The 19,292-nt window shown below is 38.4% G+C and overlaps 1 protein-coding gene across 1 annotated transcript in view; it reads left to right on the top strand.

Moving 5' to 3' along the window:
* Positions 1–19,292, top strand: part of DNAH14 (dynein axonemal heavy chain 14) — a 362,094-nt gene that overhangs the window by 287,483 nt on the left and 55,319 nt on the right. Inside the window, exons 66-71 of the mRNA XM_064276952.1 lie at positions 5,352–5,582; positions 6,184–6,305; positions 9,225–9,469; positions 15,135–15,556; positions 15,636–15,834; positions 17,460–17,690. Coding sequence (XP_064133022.1) covers positions 5,352–5,582; positions 6,184–6,305; positions 9,225–9,469; positions 15,135–15,556; positions 15,636–15,834; positions 17,460–17,690 — 1,450 coding nt within the window. The remainder of the gene's footprint in view (positions 1–5,351; positions 5,583–6,183; positions 6,306–9,224; positions 9,470–15,134; positions 15,557–15,635; positions 15,835–17,459; positions 17,691–19,292) is intronic.

Raw genomic sequence — 19,292 nt, 5'->3', positions numbered from 1 at the left:
ATTTTGAAAAATGAAAATATTGATGTTTGTTCTAGACCTTAGTTTTTTAAAAAACTATACTTCTAATGCCTCAGTTGTTATATCTCTCCGGTTTCTGATCCTCTGGGCAGGAGTTACAAAATATTCATTTTCTCAGTGTATTTCTACTACCCTGACCTAATGAATATAGCCGGTTTCTCTCTCTGAGACCCTTTAGTTTAAAAAAATTGGTAAACTTTATTAGCTGTAGGGAGTATTCTTAGACACAGTCAAAAATAGAGACCTTACACTTATAAAGTTAATCAATAAACATTTATTATCTGTCTGTTGTGTAAGTTCTATGCTAATGTTGTGAGGATAAAAAAGAAATTGCATACTTTTTTAGCCCCTCAAAGAGTAGTTTTAGACCTGTTCTCTAGCTGATAACTCTACCTGATTGGCCATTCCTTCCATAAACCTCAGAAGTAAATGCTGTCTTCTAATTTTCGTAACTCTAATAATGAATTTAAACTCAATGCATAAGTAATTGCATTAAATACAAATGAGACTCAATGCTCCAATTAAAACTCTAAGATCGTAAGACTGTGTGAAAATATAAACCAAAGCACAAAACAGTAACCATATATATTTTTATAAAGGACACATCTAAAACGCATCTAAGGAAAGATTGAGCATAAAAAAATGGGAGAAAATGTACCATAGATTACAAAGAAATGGACAAAATAGATTTTAAGGCAAAAAAGGATTGCCAAAATTAAATAAACTCACTTTCCAAAAAGAATTGGTTTATTTCTTCAAATATTTGCAACAATTCTAAGTTTGTTGTAATTAATAGATAGGTAGGTGGCGATAGATAGATTGATAAATAGATAGACACTGTTGAGTTGACTCCTACTCACAGTAACATGTACGACAGAATGCAACCTTGCTCGGCCCTGCAGCATCCTCACAACTGCTGGCACGTTTGAGTTTATCACTGCAGCCACTGGGCCAGTTCATCTTACTGAAGGTCTCCTTCACCGTCCTTGGCCCCTACGTCACCAGACATGATGTCTTCCTCTAGCAGTTGATCCCTCCTGATAATGTGTTCAAAACAGTGAGTTGAACCATGTTCTGTTGTGATCTATAAGGTTTTTGTTGGCCTGTTTTTGGAAGTAAATCCCCAGGCCTTTCTCCCAAGTTCGTCTTCCTCTGGAAGCTCCACTAAAACCTGTCCACCGTGGATGACCCTGCTAGTATTTAAAATACTTGTGGCTTAGCTTCCAGCATCATAGCAACACATAAGCCATCACAGTATGACAAACAGATAGATGGGTAAAGCAAACATTAAAGAACTACAGGGAAAATAGACAAATCTATAATCAGAGTTAAAATTAACACTCTCTTTCTGTAACACATAGAATAAGCACATAAAAATTAGTAAGAATAGATAAAATTTAACAACATGATCAACAAATGGACTTAATGGGTATATAGAACACTGCAACATATGCCTGCAGCTTACACATTGTATCCAAGCACATAGAGAACATTGCCAAAATTGATTACAAATGGGCCACAAATCAAGTTTCAATAAATGTCAACAACTGAAATCACACAGAGTATGTAATCTGACCAAGACGCAATTAAGCTAGAAGTCAGTAATTAAAGATACTCTGAAAACTCTCATATTTCTTGAAATTTGGAAATGTACTTCTAAACTAATCATAGATCAAAGAAGACATCAAATTTGGGGGAAAAAAAAGATGCATTGATTGATGAAAACTTTTCCTTTGAGAATGGGAACATAAAAGGGATGTCCACCATCTCCACTTATATTTAACATTGTATTGGAGATCCTAGAAAAAAAAAAAAAACGGTGCAGTAAAGCAAGAAAAAGAGTTAGAAAACAAGAAAGAAACATAAATATAATTATTTGCAGGTCATTATTTTTTTTTTATTAGGTACTTAGAAAGTCCAAAAAAATCTGTGTATTATGAGAATAATAAAAGTTTAGCATAGTTACTAGATTAAAGTTGGTATACAAAAACCAACTGCATTTCTCTATACCAACAACAAACAGGGTGTGAAATGTTTTTAAATACCATTTATTGTAACATCAAATGAATCTATTGAAAAATGTGCAAAATTTATATAAAGAAAATTATAAAATATCTTTAAGATAAATTTTAAGAAACCTAAGTAATTGTAGAGTTATACTATGTTCATGAATTGAAAAACTCAGTATTCTAAAGTGGCCAATTCTTCCAAATTGATTTATAGATCCAGTGTAACCCCAGTCAAGATCCCAACCTGTTTATGTGTGCATGGGTTGTCTGTGTGTGTGTAAATTGGCAAGCTGATTATAAAAATTATAAGAAAAGACAAAGAGCTAAAATAGCCAAGACAATGTTGATGAAGAGCTAGGTGGGAAGACTTGCTATATCAAATATCAAGATTTACTTTAAAGCCACAGTAATTAGGAGGATCATATTGTTTGTCTGTGTGTGTGTGTGCGCGCCAGTGCAAGGATAAACAACTAGACCAATGGAGCAGAATTCAGAGCCCAGAAACAGAGTCAAACATACATGGACATTCGATTTATGGCAAAAGTGATACAGCAGTGCAGCGGAGAATGGGTATTCTTTTCAATAAATGGTGCTAGGTAATCAAATACCCATAAAGAAAAATAAAGTGAAAGAAAGAAACTTGACCATTACTTCACATCACGCTCAAAAGTTCAGTTGTAGCTGTATTGTGGTCCTAAATGTGAAAAACAAAATAATAAAGCATAATTTAGGAGAATATCTATATGACCCTACATTAAGAAAATGTTTCTCAAACAAAACTAGCAATAAAGGAAAAAAACTAATAAATTGGATTACATTAAAATTTAGAACTTATGTTCATCAAAAGATACCAAAAGGTAAGCCAAAGAGTAAGAGGGGACATTTGCATTAGATGTATTGAGGAGAGGACCCTATCCAGAGTGTAAAAAGAACTACTTACACATCAATAAGCAAGACATACAACCTAGTAGATAAATGGGCAAGAGCCTTGAATAGGCAGTTCACAAAAGAGAATATCCAAATGGCCAATAAACATATGAAAAAATGCTTAACCTCATTATTCATCAGCAAAATGCAAATTACAACCAAAATTAGATACCACAGGCATCTGCCACATAGCACTAAAATTTAAAAGACTATCAACAGTTAGGAAGAAGGCGGAGTAACAGAAACTCTCATAAATTGCTGATGAGAATGTGAAATGCTACAGTTGTTTCAGAATACTAATATTTAAAAATACACATATTCTATGATATTCCACCCCTAGATTTTTATCCAACAGGAATACATAAGTGAATCAGTAAGCATGTAGAAAAAAATACTCATTGTTATTCATAATAGCCAAAAACTTAAAACAATTTAAGTGCCCTCAACAGTAGAATGGATAAATAAATCTTGATACATTAAAATGGAATGCCTTAAAGCAATGAGAATGAATGGATGCAGCTACACAGCAACATGGATGAAGCTGGGTACAAAACAGGATATACTATAAGATTTCATTTATCTGTTGTTGTTAGGTGTTGTTGAGTCCGTTCCGATTCATAGCAACCACATGTACAACAGAATAAAACACTGCCCAGTCCTTCGCCATCCTGATAATCATTGTTATGCTTGAGCCCATTTATCTAAAATTCAAAAACAAGCGAAGCTGTAGTGTTTGGTGATATATATTTATGTGGTAAGTTAACAAAGAAAAACATGAAAATCAGGAAATTAATTAGCATTAGAAAATAATAACTCTGATGTATTATTGGGTTCAGAGTTAATTTCTCTCACCACATTGACTCCTCTTGCCTTTGCCTGTACTCAAATGCAGCCTACACTCCAACCAATGGAATTATTTATACTTTCCAAGGCTCATCATCATCTTTCAGATTTCCTTTTATAAAAAATTCGATAGCATGAAGTTCCTCATAGGCTTAAACATAAAACTTTTTCCTGGGGTCTTAAACGCTAGCAAGCAGTCATCTAAGATGCATCAACCCACCTGGATCAAAGGAGAATGAAGAACACCAAGGACACAAGGTAATTATGAGCCCAAGAGACAGAAAGGGCCACATGAACCAGAGACCAGAAGAACTAGATGGTGCCCGACTATAACCAATTACTGCCCTGACAGGGAACACAACAGAGAACCCGTGAGGGAGCAGGAGAGCAGTAGGATGCAGACCCCAAATTCTCATAAAAAGACCAGACTTAATGGTCTGACTGAGACTAGAAGGACCCCGGAGGTCATGGCCCCCAGACCTTCTGTCAGCCCAAGACAGGAACCATTCCCAAAGCCAACTCTTCAGACATGGATTGGACTGGACGATGGGTTGGAGAGGGATGCTGGTGAGGAGTGAGCTTCTTGGATCAGGTGGACACTTGAGACTATGTTGGCATCTCCTGTCTGGAGGGGAGATGAGAGGGTAGAAGGGGTTAGAAGCTGGTGAAATGGACACAAAAAGAGAGAACGGAGGGAGAGAGCGGGCTGTCTCATTAGGGGGAGAGTAATTGGGAGTATGTAGCAAGGTGTATATAAGTTTTTATGTGAGACTGACTTGATTTGTAAACTTTCACTTAAAGCACAATAAAAATTATTAAAAAAAAAACTTTTTCTTCTGTTCTAAAACTAAAACATATCTAATATATCCTTGGCTTCTCCTGGAGAGGCCCCTGCTGCCTTTGGCTGGAATACTCCCTGATGTCCTATTCCTTCTCTGACCTCCAAAGGTCTTCCTGCTGATACTGGCAAGAAGGAGAAGCTGCAGGCAAAGAGAGGCCATGTAAGGACTGAGAGTTTATCAGGGCTAGAGTCAGCTTCTGAATCAAACCCTGCCCTTGCCCTTATTCTGACAGTATGATCGTAGGCAAGACTCTAACCTCTTTTAGCCTCAGTCCCTTCATCTGAGACATAAGGGTTGTTGTAGTGATTTGAACAGATAATGCATACAAGTACTTGGCAGGTGGTAGGTGCTCAATAGAGTAGCTATAATTATATTTGTATAATTCTGTATTATTAGGAGTACGATATATGTATGCTTAGTCCTTCCGTTAGAGCTCAAGCTCCTTGTAAACAGGTACTCTCTTACATTCATTTCTGTCTCCCAGAGCATCCTTGTTGCAATGGGCATTCTACATGTCCTGTCTGATGAACAGAAAAGTGTAATTCAGTGAATGATTACACACCTTACCAAAAATTCCATATTCAGGGCCGTTTAGATTGTTAACTTCCTTAGTCCTTTTAGAAACTATTTGGTTTTGTAAAGCATCCAACAAGATACTAAACATTATGAAGAAGCTCATGAAATAGTGAAAGTATGAATGTTTTCCTTCCAGATCCGCCGATGGCACAATCAGGGGCTGCCTCTTGGTAAGTATTCAGCAGAGAATGCCATCTTGATCAAGAACGGCCGGCAGTGGCCCCTGTTGATTGACCCACATAAACAAGCTCACAACTGGATCCGTCAGATGGAAGGGCCCAGACTGCAGGAGCTCTCCATTGAGGACAGCAATTACACCAAAAAAATTGAAAATGCTATGAAGACAGGAGGGAGTGTTCTCTTGCAGGTATCAAACAATATGGCCTACCTCCCTAATTCCATGCAGTTCACACTTACATTGTATGCACTTAGAAGAGCTTTAAGTGACAAGTAACTTTGTCAGAGCACATATAATAAATGTTGTTGTTGTTGTGTGCTGTCAAGTCAATTCCAACTCATAGCGACCCTATAGGACAGAGTACAAATGCCTCATAGGGTTTCGAAGGTGCAGCTGGTAGATTCAAACTGGCAGCCTTTGGGTTAGCAGCCAAACACTTAACTACTGTGCCACCAGGGCTCCAAATAATAAATAAGTAAATAAAATGAGTTTTCATGTTAAATCTCTCAAAGCTGCCTTTCACTGGTGTCCAGATTTGTAATAAGATTTAAATTTTTACAATGCTGTGAGCCTGGTGGTACGGTAGTTAAGAGCTTGGCTGCTAACAAAAAGGTTAGCAGTCCAGATCCACCGGCTGCTCTTTGGAAACCCTGTGGGGCAGTTCTGCTCTGTCCTATAGGGTCACTGTGAGTTGGAATCATCTTGATGGCAACAGGTTATGGTGTCTTCTCAACTGCACCTTATTTGTTGTACAATGATGTTTTCATTTTATGTCTATTGGGTTTTTCAGAATCTCCCTGAAACGTTAGCTCCAACTTTAAAGGCAATTTTGAAGAAGGATATCTATAAGAAAAGAGGACAGTATTTCATGAGAATTGGTGATTCTGAGACCGAATACAATTCCAAATTTAGGTAATGCCTTTTACATTAAAATTGAGTAAAATACCTGTATTTTTAAGACAACATCGAAGGCCCGATGTTTCAGTCCTGTACTCAGATGCAGTCTGCACTGTGCTGGTGGAAGAAGTGAGATTGCATTTTAAATGTTCTTTTTGGTATTTTGTTACCGATCAGATTCATCAATACACAGAGTAGAGGACAGAGATTTTATTTATCAAGTACTCCAAGCCAGTGTTTCTTAAACTGTGCCCCATGAGACGTTATGAGTTCCATGAAAGGTCTTCAGGCAGGAAGCCTGGCCCTACTTTATCCAGAGACGCTCTGTTCGATCTGTTTGCCTAACGTTTTATTGGAGAGGGTGAGGGGAGCTTCTGCTGCTTAAAAAAAAATCCGCATTTGATATATGGAGCCAAAAGATAAGATTTTGCCTAGGGAGATAAAAAACATTATATCCATGTTCCCAGGAGTAAAGAACAGGCTGCCTGAAACTGATTCCCACCAGCCAACTTCACAAAGCACTGTGCCCTCTATTTTTTGTTTGCCAACTGCACCCTCCCCCAGCAAGGTATTTTCATAAGCACCTCTGTGTCAAAAAATTAGCATAGCACACTTATGAAAATATCTCATGGGGGGAGGGCATGGTCAACAAACTAACATAGAAGGTGCGAGTTATTTGTGTAAAAATACGGTATTACTCTATAGTCAAATTTAATTACCACCAATATATCATTCCCAAAGGAAAACAAGACATTTGAGTTGCTTGGTCACGCACATCTGTCCTGTGGGAAAGGCTAAGAGAAAGCCCATTCATAATCAGAGGATTTCTGGGCGAGTGAGTCGTCGGCAAGGGAGATTAGAAAATGATTTTAACAGTCCCTAGCCTTGTGCATGTGATTTTTCACAGGGACTCTGATAGACTGACTCTTTACCAAGTGGTCCCGACTCTTAAATCTGTTGCTCAGTGTATCTTTTCCCCTGGGCTCAGTGTCACTCAAAAAAAGGGATCCTGTGGTTTTTAAGGTTTTTCAGCACTGGATTAAACAAAATTAAATAGGGCTCTTTCCTGAAAGATTTAAAAACTCCTTTAGTCAGTGGACCTTCTTCAGAAAATGGTGTTCTACAAAATACATGTGAGAAACACCATGTTAACCCATTCTTGTTTCTCACTGGGTACAATATGATTGATTAAGCAACAGCTCTAGAAATGCTAGTGAAGTTACATTCTTCTGAACTGACAACTTGGTTCCCATGTTTGAAATACGTGTGTTTGAGGAGATGGTGGAGGGCACTATTTTAGAGGGCAGACTTGGTGATGGATCCCCACTCTTTCACTTTCTGACCATGTGATAAAAACCACAACCAAACCCAGTGCCGTCAAGTCGATTCCGACTCATAGCAACCCTATAGGACAGAGTAGAACTGCCCCATAGAGTTTCCAAGGAGCGCCTGGCGGATTTAAACTGCCGACCCTTTGGTTAGCAGCCGTAGCACTTAACCACTACGCCACCAGGGTTTCCGACCATGAGATATTGGCATCTTATTGGGGAGTGAGGAATAGTCCCTGCTTTACTGGGTTTCCATGAGGACTAACAGTTTTGTCACACCGTGTTGTTGGCTTACCTTTGCTGTGATGCTGGAAGCCATGCTGGTATTTCAAATACCAGTAGGTTCACTTATGGTGAATAGTTTTCAGCAGAGCTTCCAGACTGAGATGTACTAGGCAGAAAGGCCTGGTGATCTACTTCCAAAAATTAGCCAAAGAAAACATTATGGATCACAACAGAACATTGTCCATCTTGCTTGCTTTGAACATCATTAGGAGGGACCAATCGCTAGAGAAAGACATTACATTTGGTGAAGTAGAGAGCCAAGGAGGGTGAGGGAGACCCTTGGTGAGTTGGATTGACACAATAGTTGCAACAGTGAACTCTAGTTGTGAGCAATTGTGAGGATGATGCAGGACCAGGCAATGTTTTATTCTGTTGTACATAAGATCTCTGTGAGTTGGAGTCAACTTGATGACAGCTAACAAAAACAACATGAGGACTGAGTAGTCCCTGGATGGTGCAGAGAATTAAATGCACTTACTCTTAATGGAAAGGTTGAAGGTCCGAGTTCACCCATAGGCACCCCAGAAGAAAGGCCTGGAGATCCATTTCTGAAGCATCAGCCATTGAAAACCCTATGGAGCACAGTTCAAGTGTGACACCCATGGGGTCACTATGAGTTGGAGTCTACTAGACAGCAACTTTTTTTTTTAATGAGTATTCAGCAAGATCTAGTATCTCATCACTCTCACTGTCACTACTCAGCTCCAAGCCACCATTATCTCTCACTTTTAACCAGTCTCCTGCTTCCATCCTTGCCCACCCACCCCCCAGGCTTTTCTCAAGATAGTAGCTAGAGATGTCCTGTTAAATAAGACCATGTCACTCCTCTACTCAAATCCTTCCATTGGTTTCTCACTCAGAGTCAAAACCACAGAATTTGCAATGACCTACTGTCAAAACTCCTATTATTTAGCCTTTTTCTTCATCCTTATGCTTTTTTTAAGTATAAAAACCCAAACCAAACCCAGTGCCTTCGAGTGGATTCTGACTCATAGTGACCCTATAAGAACAGAGTAGAACTGCCCCATAGAGTTTCCAAAGAGCGCCTGGTGGATTTGAACTGCCAGCCTTTTTTTTGGTTAGCAGCCGTAGCACTTAACCAAGTATACATAAACAAATTTATGGTTGTATTTTTTAAAGTCTTAAATAGCAAATGTATTCACATAGTATAAATTGAGAGCCTACTTCGTGTACAAGGCTGGATAACTTTAAAAATTAATCCTGTTCACGTCCCTGAAAAATAAATTTTACGTTATTAATCAAATTAGTGTTACTTTTTTCCTCTGTTCTTTGAATAACTGGTGCTTTTCTCATGTTTTAGGTTATACATATCTACAGAAATAGCCAACCCTCATTTTCTTCCATCAGTTCATAACTTTGTTACTATGATCAACTTCACGGTAACATTCCAAGGTTTACAAGATCAACTGTTATCTACTGTGGTAATGCATGAAGTCCCTCATTTAGAAAATCAACGTTTCCAGTTGTTGGAGAGTATTTCCCTTGATGCTATAACTCTTGAAGAGCTAGAGGAAAAAACATTAAATTTACTGCAGAAAACACAAGGTAAGTCAAGATACTGAATAATATTAAGAGAGCTGTGCATCTTTGTAAAGGATAGAATCAAAAGTTTTTAAGGACACATTCTGGCTTTGTACCAGATCTCCATTACTACCCGATAACTAATTAACGTAGGTGAACCTCTCTACTTGTAAAATTAAAACATTGTAAATTTTTATGTTCCTCAGTTTCTTCTTTGCTTAAGCTCATTATGTCAGGGACATTTGCCATCATATTGTTGTTGGTAGGTGCCCCCAAGTTGGTTCCAACTCACAGCAACCCTATAGGACAGAGTAGAACTGCCTCATAGGGTTTCGAAGGAGTGGCTGGTGGATTCAAACTGCCAGCCTTTTGGTTAGCAGCCAAGCTCTTAACCATTACGCCACCAGGGCTCCTTGCCATCATATAACAAATATATATATATATATATATATATATATATATATATATATATATATATATATATATATATATATATATAAGTTGGTATAAATCAAAGGATAAATGTTATTAAAAAAAAACTGGTTAATTCCCTTGTAGGCTCTATGCCTGTACTTCAGGTACCAGACATTTGTTATATATATCAAGTTATAGTAGAGACAAAGATTAGGCTGTCCTTCAGTATTAATAACTGAAAGATCTTATATAAGAAACAATCCAGTGGTTTATGTTGTCTGTCAAAAATATGCTGTTTATTAAAATAGCAGTAGAAACTATTTTCCTGCTCACCACAAGAAATGTTTAAGAAACACAGACTTTACAACAATTAAATATAAAGAAACATAAATTACCAAGACACACTAATACATCTGCCCCTAACTCAACTGTGATAATATGCTATTTATCTAACAGTGGGTGGCAGTTCTTTTTCACCCTTGACTCACTGGAACTGTCAAGTTTTTCAAATGCTTCAGTTTTCAATTAAGGGCATTTGTCTAAGAATCACTTGGGGAGTTTCTTTCTTTCTTTTTTTAAATACAAATGCCCAGTGGGCTTCACCACAGACCTACTGAACCAGAACTCCTAAAGGTGGGACTTTGATTGTATTCATTTTTTAAAGTCTCCACACAATTCTAAAATTCACTGCTGATTATTATTTAGCTAATCTAAAAGGCCAATGGTCTGAGTTGCAAGCCCACTGTTGCCAGATCTTTCTGTTCCAAAAAGCTGAAAATCCAGGCTTTCATGTGAAATCGCCCAGTTTTTTAATGCTCATGGTTGTAAGAATGTTCACTTCTGTTAAAGTAAAAGCAAAGAGATTCAATGAGGGTAATACAATTCAGAAACTGAGGAAACACAGAGCAGAGAGGAATCTACCAAGAGTTCCCGCCTTCTGAGGGAGAGGTGATGCCTTTTATTTGGTAGGATGGTGGTATGGGGTGGGGAGGGGGTAACTGTGGGACAGTGCATGACTAATAGCAAAATGGGGTGGAATATGGAGAGACCATCAACACCATAATCTTTAACATCAGCAGTGGAAGCCTACCAATCCCCGGATCTGCGGGTAAGACAGCAGGCCTCTGGCTCAAGTCCCAAGAGCCAGTGGTCAGATGCTGGTGAGCTGGATGCAGGATCCAGAGCAAGCAAGCTTTGCCAGAACATCTGGATATATATTGGATGCAGGCTACAACCCCAAGGAAACTCCCTTCTCAACTGACCGGTTGCTCACAACAGATCACAAAATGGGGGATGGCTACATCAGATCACAAAAGGGAGGATGATTACATCATTATGTAACTGCCAGATCACATCCTAACTGCCAAACCACTGAGAATCATAGCCCAGCTAACTAGACACACAACCTCAGCCATCACAAATGTGAAGGCAGAGGCAATCATTTTCAAACATGAACAGACTCCTATAATTCACGGGGGAAAAAAAGCCTACTTGATGATGAAATGTCACCAAATAAATAAGCAATCAAAAATCAGAAAATGGAAGGAAGTCTGAATGCTAATCACATATTTCATGGAAAGGAGTCAATCCATGCTATTTAAAGCTAAAATGTGTACCTTTGTTTAAAAAAAAAAAAAAAGATTCAATTCCTTAATTGCTTTCATAGTTGTTGTTAGGTGCCGTGGAGTCAGTTCCTACTCGCAACGACCCTGTGTACAATAGAACAAAATGCTGCCCGATCCTGTGCTATCCTCACAATCGTTGTTATGTTTGAGCCCATTGCTGCAGCCATTGTGTCAGCCCATCTCACTGAGGGTCTTCCTCTTTATTGCTGACCCTCTATTTTACCAAGCATGATGTCCTTCTCCAGGGACTGGTCCCTCCTGATAACATGTCCAAAGTACGTGAGACGAAGTCTAACCATCCTTGCTTCCAAGGAGCGCTCTGGCCGAACTTATTCCAAGGCAGACTTATTCGTTCTTCTAGCAGTCCATGGTATATTCAATATTCTTTGCCAACGCCATAATTCAAACGCATCAATTCTTCTTCGGTCTTCCTTATTCATTGTCCAACTTTCTCAAGCATGTGAAGCAATTGAAAATATCATGGCTTGGGTCAGGTGCACCTTAGTCCTCAAAGAGACATCTTTGCTTTTTAACACTGTAAAGAGTTCTTTTGTAGCATATTTGCCCAATGCAGTACATTGTTGATTGTGGATCCAAGTAAAATTAAATCCTTGAGCTTTCATAGTATTTTATCTAGACTTAAAAGAGTTAATACTTGTTTTAGGAACTAATATGTTGTCATAAAGAAAAACTTAGATCTGAGATTCAACAAATCACTTTTTTTCTTTTAAATTCTAGTAAAAATAAATGTAATTGTTATTTCAAAAATAGCATTTGTAGTAGGATCCAGTTCTCATGAACATTTCTATCTATCAATCCATCTGCATGCATACATAGAAAGATACTTGGTATGATGTTTTACCATGTGTTAACACCAGTTCTGGGGGTAGCGGGGGAATGTGGTGGATTAAGAGACAAAGCATTCTCTGAGTACTTTAATCAGTGCTTTTTTTCCTTATTGTATGATTTAAATTTTTATTGAATGGGGATTTTTAAAATAATGACATTATTTAAAAAGAAAAAAATTCCACAGGAGCTCTGTAAGGCTGCAGCGAGGCCCAGTTCTGCACGGTTGGCCCTGCTTCTGTAGCCTTGGTCTTTGATAGTCCTCCTGCTTCTCCTCCTCAGACCATTGGTTGAAGAACCATTCCTTAAGACCCTCCAGAGCAGCATTCACAAGTCTGCTTTGGGCTTCCTGGGACAAGGACAGACTCTGCCATTATGAGTGCAGTGATGAATCTAAGCCTTTCCCAGTATGGTTACAAACCCTCCCCACCAAATAGATGTAGCTCTCAACTATGCAGTATTCATCGTAACACTGACATCCTGTCATGGATTGAATTGTGTCCCCCAAAAATAATGTCAACTTGGCTAGGTCATGATTCCCAGTATCGTGTTGTTGTCATCCATTTTGTGAAATGATGTGATTATCCTCCATTTTGTGATGTGATCCTAACCTCTATATGTTAATGAGGTGGATTGGGTTATGTCAGTGGGGGTTAGGTTATGTTTACTATGTTAATGAGGCAGAATTAGGGTGTATCTTGAGTCAATCTCTTTTGAGATATAAAAGAGATTTAAAAAGCCAGCGAGAGAAGGAGAGATGGGGAAAGAAAGATGCCAAGCCATAGGAAGATCACCCAGAAGCAGAAGCTCAAAGAGACAAGGACCTTCCTCTGAGCTGACAGAGAAAGAAAGCCTTCCCCTAGAGCTGGCATCCTGAATTCAGTCTTCTGGCCCCCTAAACTATGAAAAAATTAATTTCTGTTTGTGAAAGCCACCCACCTGTGGTATTTGTTATAGCAGCACTGGATAACCAGACACATCCCTTCCCTGACAAAGTGTTACAACCAACAGCTCTTTGCTATGAGATCCGTGGCAAAAACAAGAATGACTGATGTTCCAAAATTGCCTGTAAAAATCTCCTGAGATGTGCAGAAAACATTAGGACTGGTTTAGCACCTTTAGGAATTTGCTCAATAGTGTATACATTTGGAGCCCTGGTGGTGCAGGGGTTAAGAGCTTAGCTGCTAACCAAAAGGTCAGCAGTTCCAACCCACCAGCCCCTTCTTGGAAACCCTATGGGGCAGTTCTACTCTGTCCTTTAGGGTCGCTATGAATCAGAATAGAATCAACAGCAGCGGGTTTGGTTTTTCTTTTTTTTTTTATTTGGTTATACTTTCAGGCTGTTAACCATGCTAGGAAAGCTAAAGAGCCCCAAAAAATGTGTTGAGGAAAAAAGCTGATCTTTAAAAGAAAATGCTGACAGCTGTTAACAGCAGATGACTGACGAACATAACCTTTGACAAAGAACTAATGTTTTTATACCATAAAGCTGCCTCATATTTGTGAATGGATTATTTAAGACCTTGACAGGTGCCGGCAAGTTGGCTCCAACTCATAACGACCCTACGCACAACAGAACAAACACTGCCCGGTCCTGCCCATCCTCACAATCGTTGTTATACATGAGCCCATTATTGCAGCCACTGTATCAGCCCATCTTGTTGAGAGTCTTCCTCTTTTTTGCTGACCCTCTACTTTACCAAGCATGATGTCCTTCTCCAGGGACTGATCCCTCCTGATAACATGTCCAAAGTACATGAGACGTAGTCTTGGCATCCTTGCCCCTTAAGACCTTAGGAGGCTATATTTTGCCATTAAAGCCTCAAACTAAAAAAAAGTTTAAAGTGGATAAGGTAGTATGGAGGCTATGCCTTCCCTCCCAGGTATTTTCGTGCATATTGCTGCCTTAGCATGCCATTGGCTTGGCCCATCGGAAAGACATGTGTTAAAAGGAGACTTTTTAAAAAGAAACGAAGTCTGTGTCTCGGCTTTTGCAGCCATGTTTACCAAAAAGGAAAAAGAGCTCTAATGTAAAAGACATTACCTGGAAAACTTCATCTGAGTAAGAATATATAAGAATATAGTATTCAGATCATGGAATAGAATAATCCCTTTATGGCTTGCAATAGCCATACCAAGCTGAAATACTGTGTTTAGTTCTGGATGCCACATTTAAGAGGGCTCTTCGCAAACTGAAGTGTTTCCAGAGGTGAGCATCAAGGATGGTCAGGGGTCCAGAAATCAAATCATAAAAGAGTAGTTGAAGAAAATGGGAATATTTATCTCATAAAATAGAAAACTTAAAATGGAAATATGAGAGCTGCTTCAAACATTTGAAGGGAGGAGAATTATTGTCTGGGTTTCTACAGCAGTATTTTATTCAAAAGGTGAACTACGACCTATTAGTTGACTGAAAAATCAGTTTCATTGGTTATGATCAGGTTTATATGTTTAATAAAATAGAATACAAAGTGTTAAGGCACTGTTGTCTGAAACTTTTATTTTCATATTCTATGTTTTTATGTTTATAGTAGGTTGCAATGTAAAATGTTTTCCTTACAACGAGACAGTTACTTACTACATGCCTATAATAAAAACAGAGTCCACAAGCACTAAAGTAATATGTATAAAGAAAAGATGAGGGAACGGGAAGGGAGTCATGTGTGCCTTTGAGAGCCCCTCTCCAAAATAAAATCAACAGAAAACCAACAGCCAAAAGTGTTACACAAAGAGTAGGGAATGAGGAAACAGCCATTTAGCATTACAATGGCTCTTATTTAAAATCACTTCTTGTTTGTCTTTAGGTTGCATATTAGATGATGAAGATATCATAGACACCTTAAAAAAATCCAAAATGACTTCAAGTGAAATTTCAAAGCGCATCAAAGCAACAGAAAAAGCAGAGTGTGCCATTCAAGCAATGCGTGAAAGCTACCTTCCCATTGCCACGCAAGGTGCCCTGCTCTACTTTCTAGTAGCTGATCTTAAACATGTCAACTACATGTACCGGTTTTCCCTAGACTGGTTTCGTCAGGTTTTTTTCTTATCAGTAATTTCCAAAAGCAAAGAACAAGAACACTTTAAGTCAGCTTCTAGTTCAAAAAAGGAGGAAAAAGTTCATGAAGTTACAAATCTCTCAAAAGAACCTAACTTGGAAATTGAGAAAAACTCCTTGAGCAAGCATATTAAAAAGGCAATAGGGATGTTGACAAGAAATATTTTTAAGGTAAGATACTCTTTGATGTGAATTTTGCACACTCATTTAATCCAGGTGAGCTAGCCTAACAGTTATCGTTCCTCTCTAGGTGGTTTCTTCAGCTCTATTTAACCAACATAAACTTTGCTTCTCCTTTCGGCTTTGCATTGCAATCATGCAGACTAACGCTAGTGAAAATCTAATGTGTCATGACATCGGGTCCTTATCAGATGAAGAATGGAATATCTTCTTAAATTCTGGCATGTTGATAAATATTAAAGGTGTGATGCCCCAGCCTAAAATTAACAGTAAGTAAAGGAAATCACTCTGGATTTAGTAAAAACCTGTTAAAAACATGTGTCCCGTAAAATACTATAAAATATTTCTAAGGCGCCCCTCCCAGTCAATGCTTCTGTAACTAACTAGACTCAAAGCAGCTTGAGGTCAAGTGCAATGTCTCATTCCTTGTTGTACTCCCTACACTGCTGAACACGTAATTGCTACACAGTAATTTTTTTTAATGAATGCCTGAATAAATGGCAATTACTACAGTTATTGTAATCCTAACCCACAAAGCAAAATACCTAATGGTAGCCAAATAGGGACACACGCCGGTCAGATACCACCAGGAGTCGAACTTTACTCCTCCTAACTACAGTTGCCCTCACTTGCTAACAAAAATCCCTTAAAAATTTGAACCGCAAAGATCATGCTTATCCAAAAAGATTAGACAAACTAACTCAACTTTTTAATCTTTCCAAATGCTCATGTGTGGTACATTCTAAGTCACAAAAAAGTATAACACTTAAAGGAGATCTGACCCTCCCACTGAGGGAGGAAAAAGGCAACGGTTTGGAGGAGCCTTTGTCTAAGGTTTGGAGACTGTTAGCAAAGACTAGCAGTCAGAAGGAAAGCATGGAAACAGTGGCTGTGAAGGGTAGATATGGATATTTTTGTTCTGTTATGTGTTTGTCTTTACTTGTACCAAAGCTTGGTATATAGTGGATGTTTGGTAAATCACTTCTGAATCAATGAATGATTTTGTGGATTTATTAATATTCTTTTGTTTGCAAAAAATAGACACCAATAGCTCCATAACTTAAACCAAAAAAAAAAAAACTTCCTTTGGTATTTTTTATTATACAAGCAATATGTGTTTATTATTAAAACTATTAGAATTTACATATAAGCAAAAAGAAGAAAAGAAATCTGTAATTTCACCATCCAAAGGTAACCACTATTGATATTTTCATGTTGTTTTCCTTACACTGTTTTCCCTGAAGGAAACCCGGTGGCGTAGTAGTTAAGTGCTATGGCTGCTAACCAAAGGGTCTGCAGTTTGAATCTGCCAGGCGCTCTTGGAAGCCCTATAGGGCAGTTCTACTCTGTCCTATAGGGCCGCTATGAGTCGGAATCGACTCGACGGCACTGGGTTTCTTCCCCGCCCCCCCAAATACCTGTAAGTATTCTTTAAAAGAAAAAGTGGTTTTGTTGTACACACTTATTACATCATCATAAATTGTTCCCTTTGTCAACAAATACACTTAACCCATTGTCGTCGAGTCAATTCCAACTCATAGCGACCCTTAGACCCCCTTATTTAATGTCTGCAAAACATTCCAGTTTGGGATGTACCAAAATTTACTTAGCCACTGTCTTAAGTTTGACACTTAAGTTGTTCCCAATTTTTTCTTGTAAGTGCTCTGATGAGCAACAAAGGGTCTTAACTTTTACCAAGATTGTAGTTTTAATAAAATATTACCATTTTTAAAACTTAAATCTCCTTTTACGATTACCTTGTATATAATTCATTTTTATATAAAATGGCTTTTGTCTCAACGACAAATATTTCTTAAGCATCTGCTTTGTAACGAGTAACTGCAAGGTAAAGGATTTATCTCTTCTAATGTGATCCTTTTTCCCTTCCTATTAGGCATATTTGAAAGGTGTAAAAATCAGCATCTTCAGTGGCTGTCGGAATCCAGGTGGAAGCAGTGCCAGTACATCGGCAGTCAGCTGGAGCCGTTTTCACTTCTGTGCAAGTCCCTTCTGTCAAATAAATCTCAGTGGGATGCTTTTAATAACAGTAAGGCCGTAGATTTCCTGACGAGCGTGCCCTTCCAATCAGAAAAGGCTTCGCTGGAGAAAAGTAAGAAAATATTGGGTGTTTTGATTCGATCTTAATTATTTATGTGTGTGTCTGTTTATTTTCATTCTATAAAGTAGTCCAATGTCTTATATAATGAAAAAAAATTGAAGGAAGGAACATAACTGTGTCCTAACCTGTTCACATGTTATTTAAAGTAATCCTCACAACTGTCTTGTGAAGTGATAGTTATGAACTCCATCATAAGATGAGGAATTAGTTTCAGAGAAATTAAATATACCACACTAGCTCCGTTACACCACGCTAGTTTTGAACTTTGAATCTGAACAAGCCTACTTAACATCCTTCATTTTAATACCACCTATGCACTTTAAAAATTATATAGGACCCAGAAGAACTAGATGGTACCCAGCTGCCACCGCCTACCGCTCTGACAGGGATCACAATAAAGAGTCCCGAGCAGAGCAGGAGAAAACTGTAGAAGGAAATTCAAACTCACGAAAAGAGACCAGACTTAACCGGTCTGACAGAGACTAGAAGAACCCCTGAGACTATGGCGATCAGACACCGTGCTAACTCAGAACTGAAGCCGCTCCCAAAATCCACCTTTCAGCCAAAGATTAGACAGATCTATAAAACAAATGTTTTTTTTTATTTTATAAAACAAACAACACACGTGAGGAATGTGCTTCTTAGTTCAGTCAAGTATAGGAGAACAAATGGGCAACACCTGCCCAAAAGCAAAGACAGGAAGGCAACAAGGGGCAGGAAAACTGGGCGAATGCACAGGAGGAGCCTAGGGTGGAAAGGATGAGGGTCCTGACACATTGCAGGGATTGCAACCAATGTCACAAAACAATTTGTGTATAAATTTTTGAATGAGAAACTACTTGCGATGTAAACTTTCACTTACAACAAAATAAAATTTATATATATATATATATATATAATACCGTGTGTGTATGTATATATATACACACATATGATATTAAAACCAAAAAACCAAACCCACTGCTGTCGAGTCGATTCCGGCTCATAGCAACCCTATAGGACAGAGTAGAGCTGCACCATAGAGTTTCCAAGGAGCGCCTGGAGGATTTGAACTGCCAACCTCTTGGTTAGCAGCCATAGCACTTAACTACAATGCCACCAGGATTTCCCACATACGATATCAAAAAAATAAAAAAAACAGTGCCGTCGAGTCGATTCCGACTCATAGCGACACTATAGGACAGAGTAGAACTGCCCCCTAGAGTTTCCAAGGAGCACCTAGTAGATTTGAACTGCCGACCCTTTGGTTAGCAGCCATAGCACTTAACCACTACACCACCAGGGTTTCCACACACCAGGGTTTCCACATAAGATATAGTAAAGTAAAAATCAGTCATACTGCTACTGCCATCACTAAAAAAAAAAAAAAAAATTACATAGGAAATCAACCTTATTTTAAATAACTTTCAATGTTAAGTACAGTTTTTCCTTTTTGTTTATCTGTTTGAACTCTAACCCTCGCTTTTCCCTGCCACTTCTTGACTATTAGCAAGGTTAAGTATCTTCTCAGTGTTTGTTAACCTTTGTGTTTACCTATTCATATACTTATCCTACTTTTCTGTTGAGTTGCTTATCCCCTTTTTGCCAGTCTGTAAAAGTTCTGTTAAT

The sequence above is a fragment of the Loxodonta africana genome, chromosome 25 (assembly GCF_030014295.1).
Source record: "Loxodonta africana isolate mLoxAfr1 chromosome 25, mLoxAfr1.hap2, whole genome shotgun sequence".
NCBI classification, from domain to species: Eukaryota; Metazoa; Chordata; class Mammalia; order Proboscidea; family Elephantidae; genus Loxodonta; species Loxodonta africana.
Note: the sequence above shows the minus strand (reverse complement) of the source record. Positions and strands in the feature narration are given on the sequence as shown.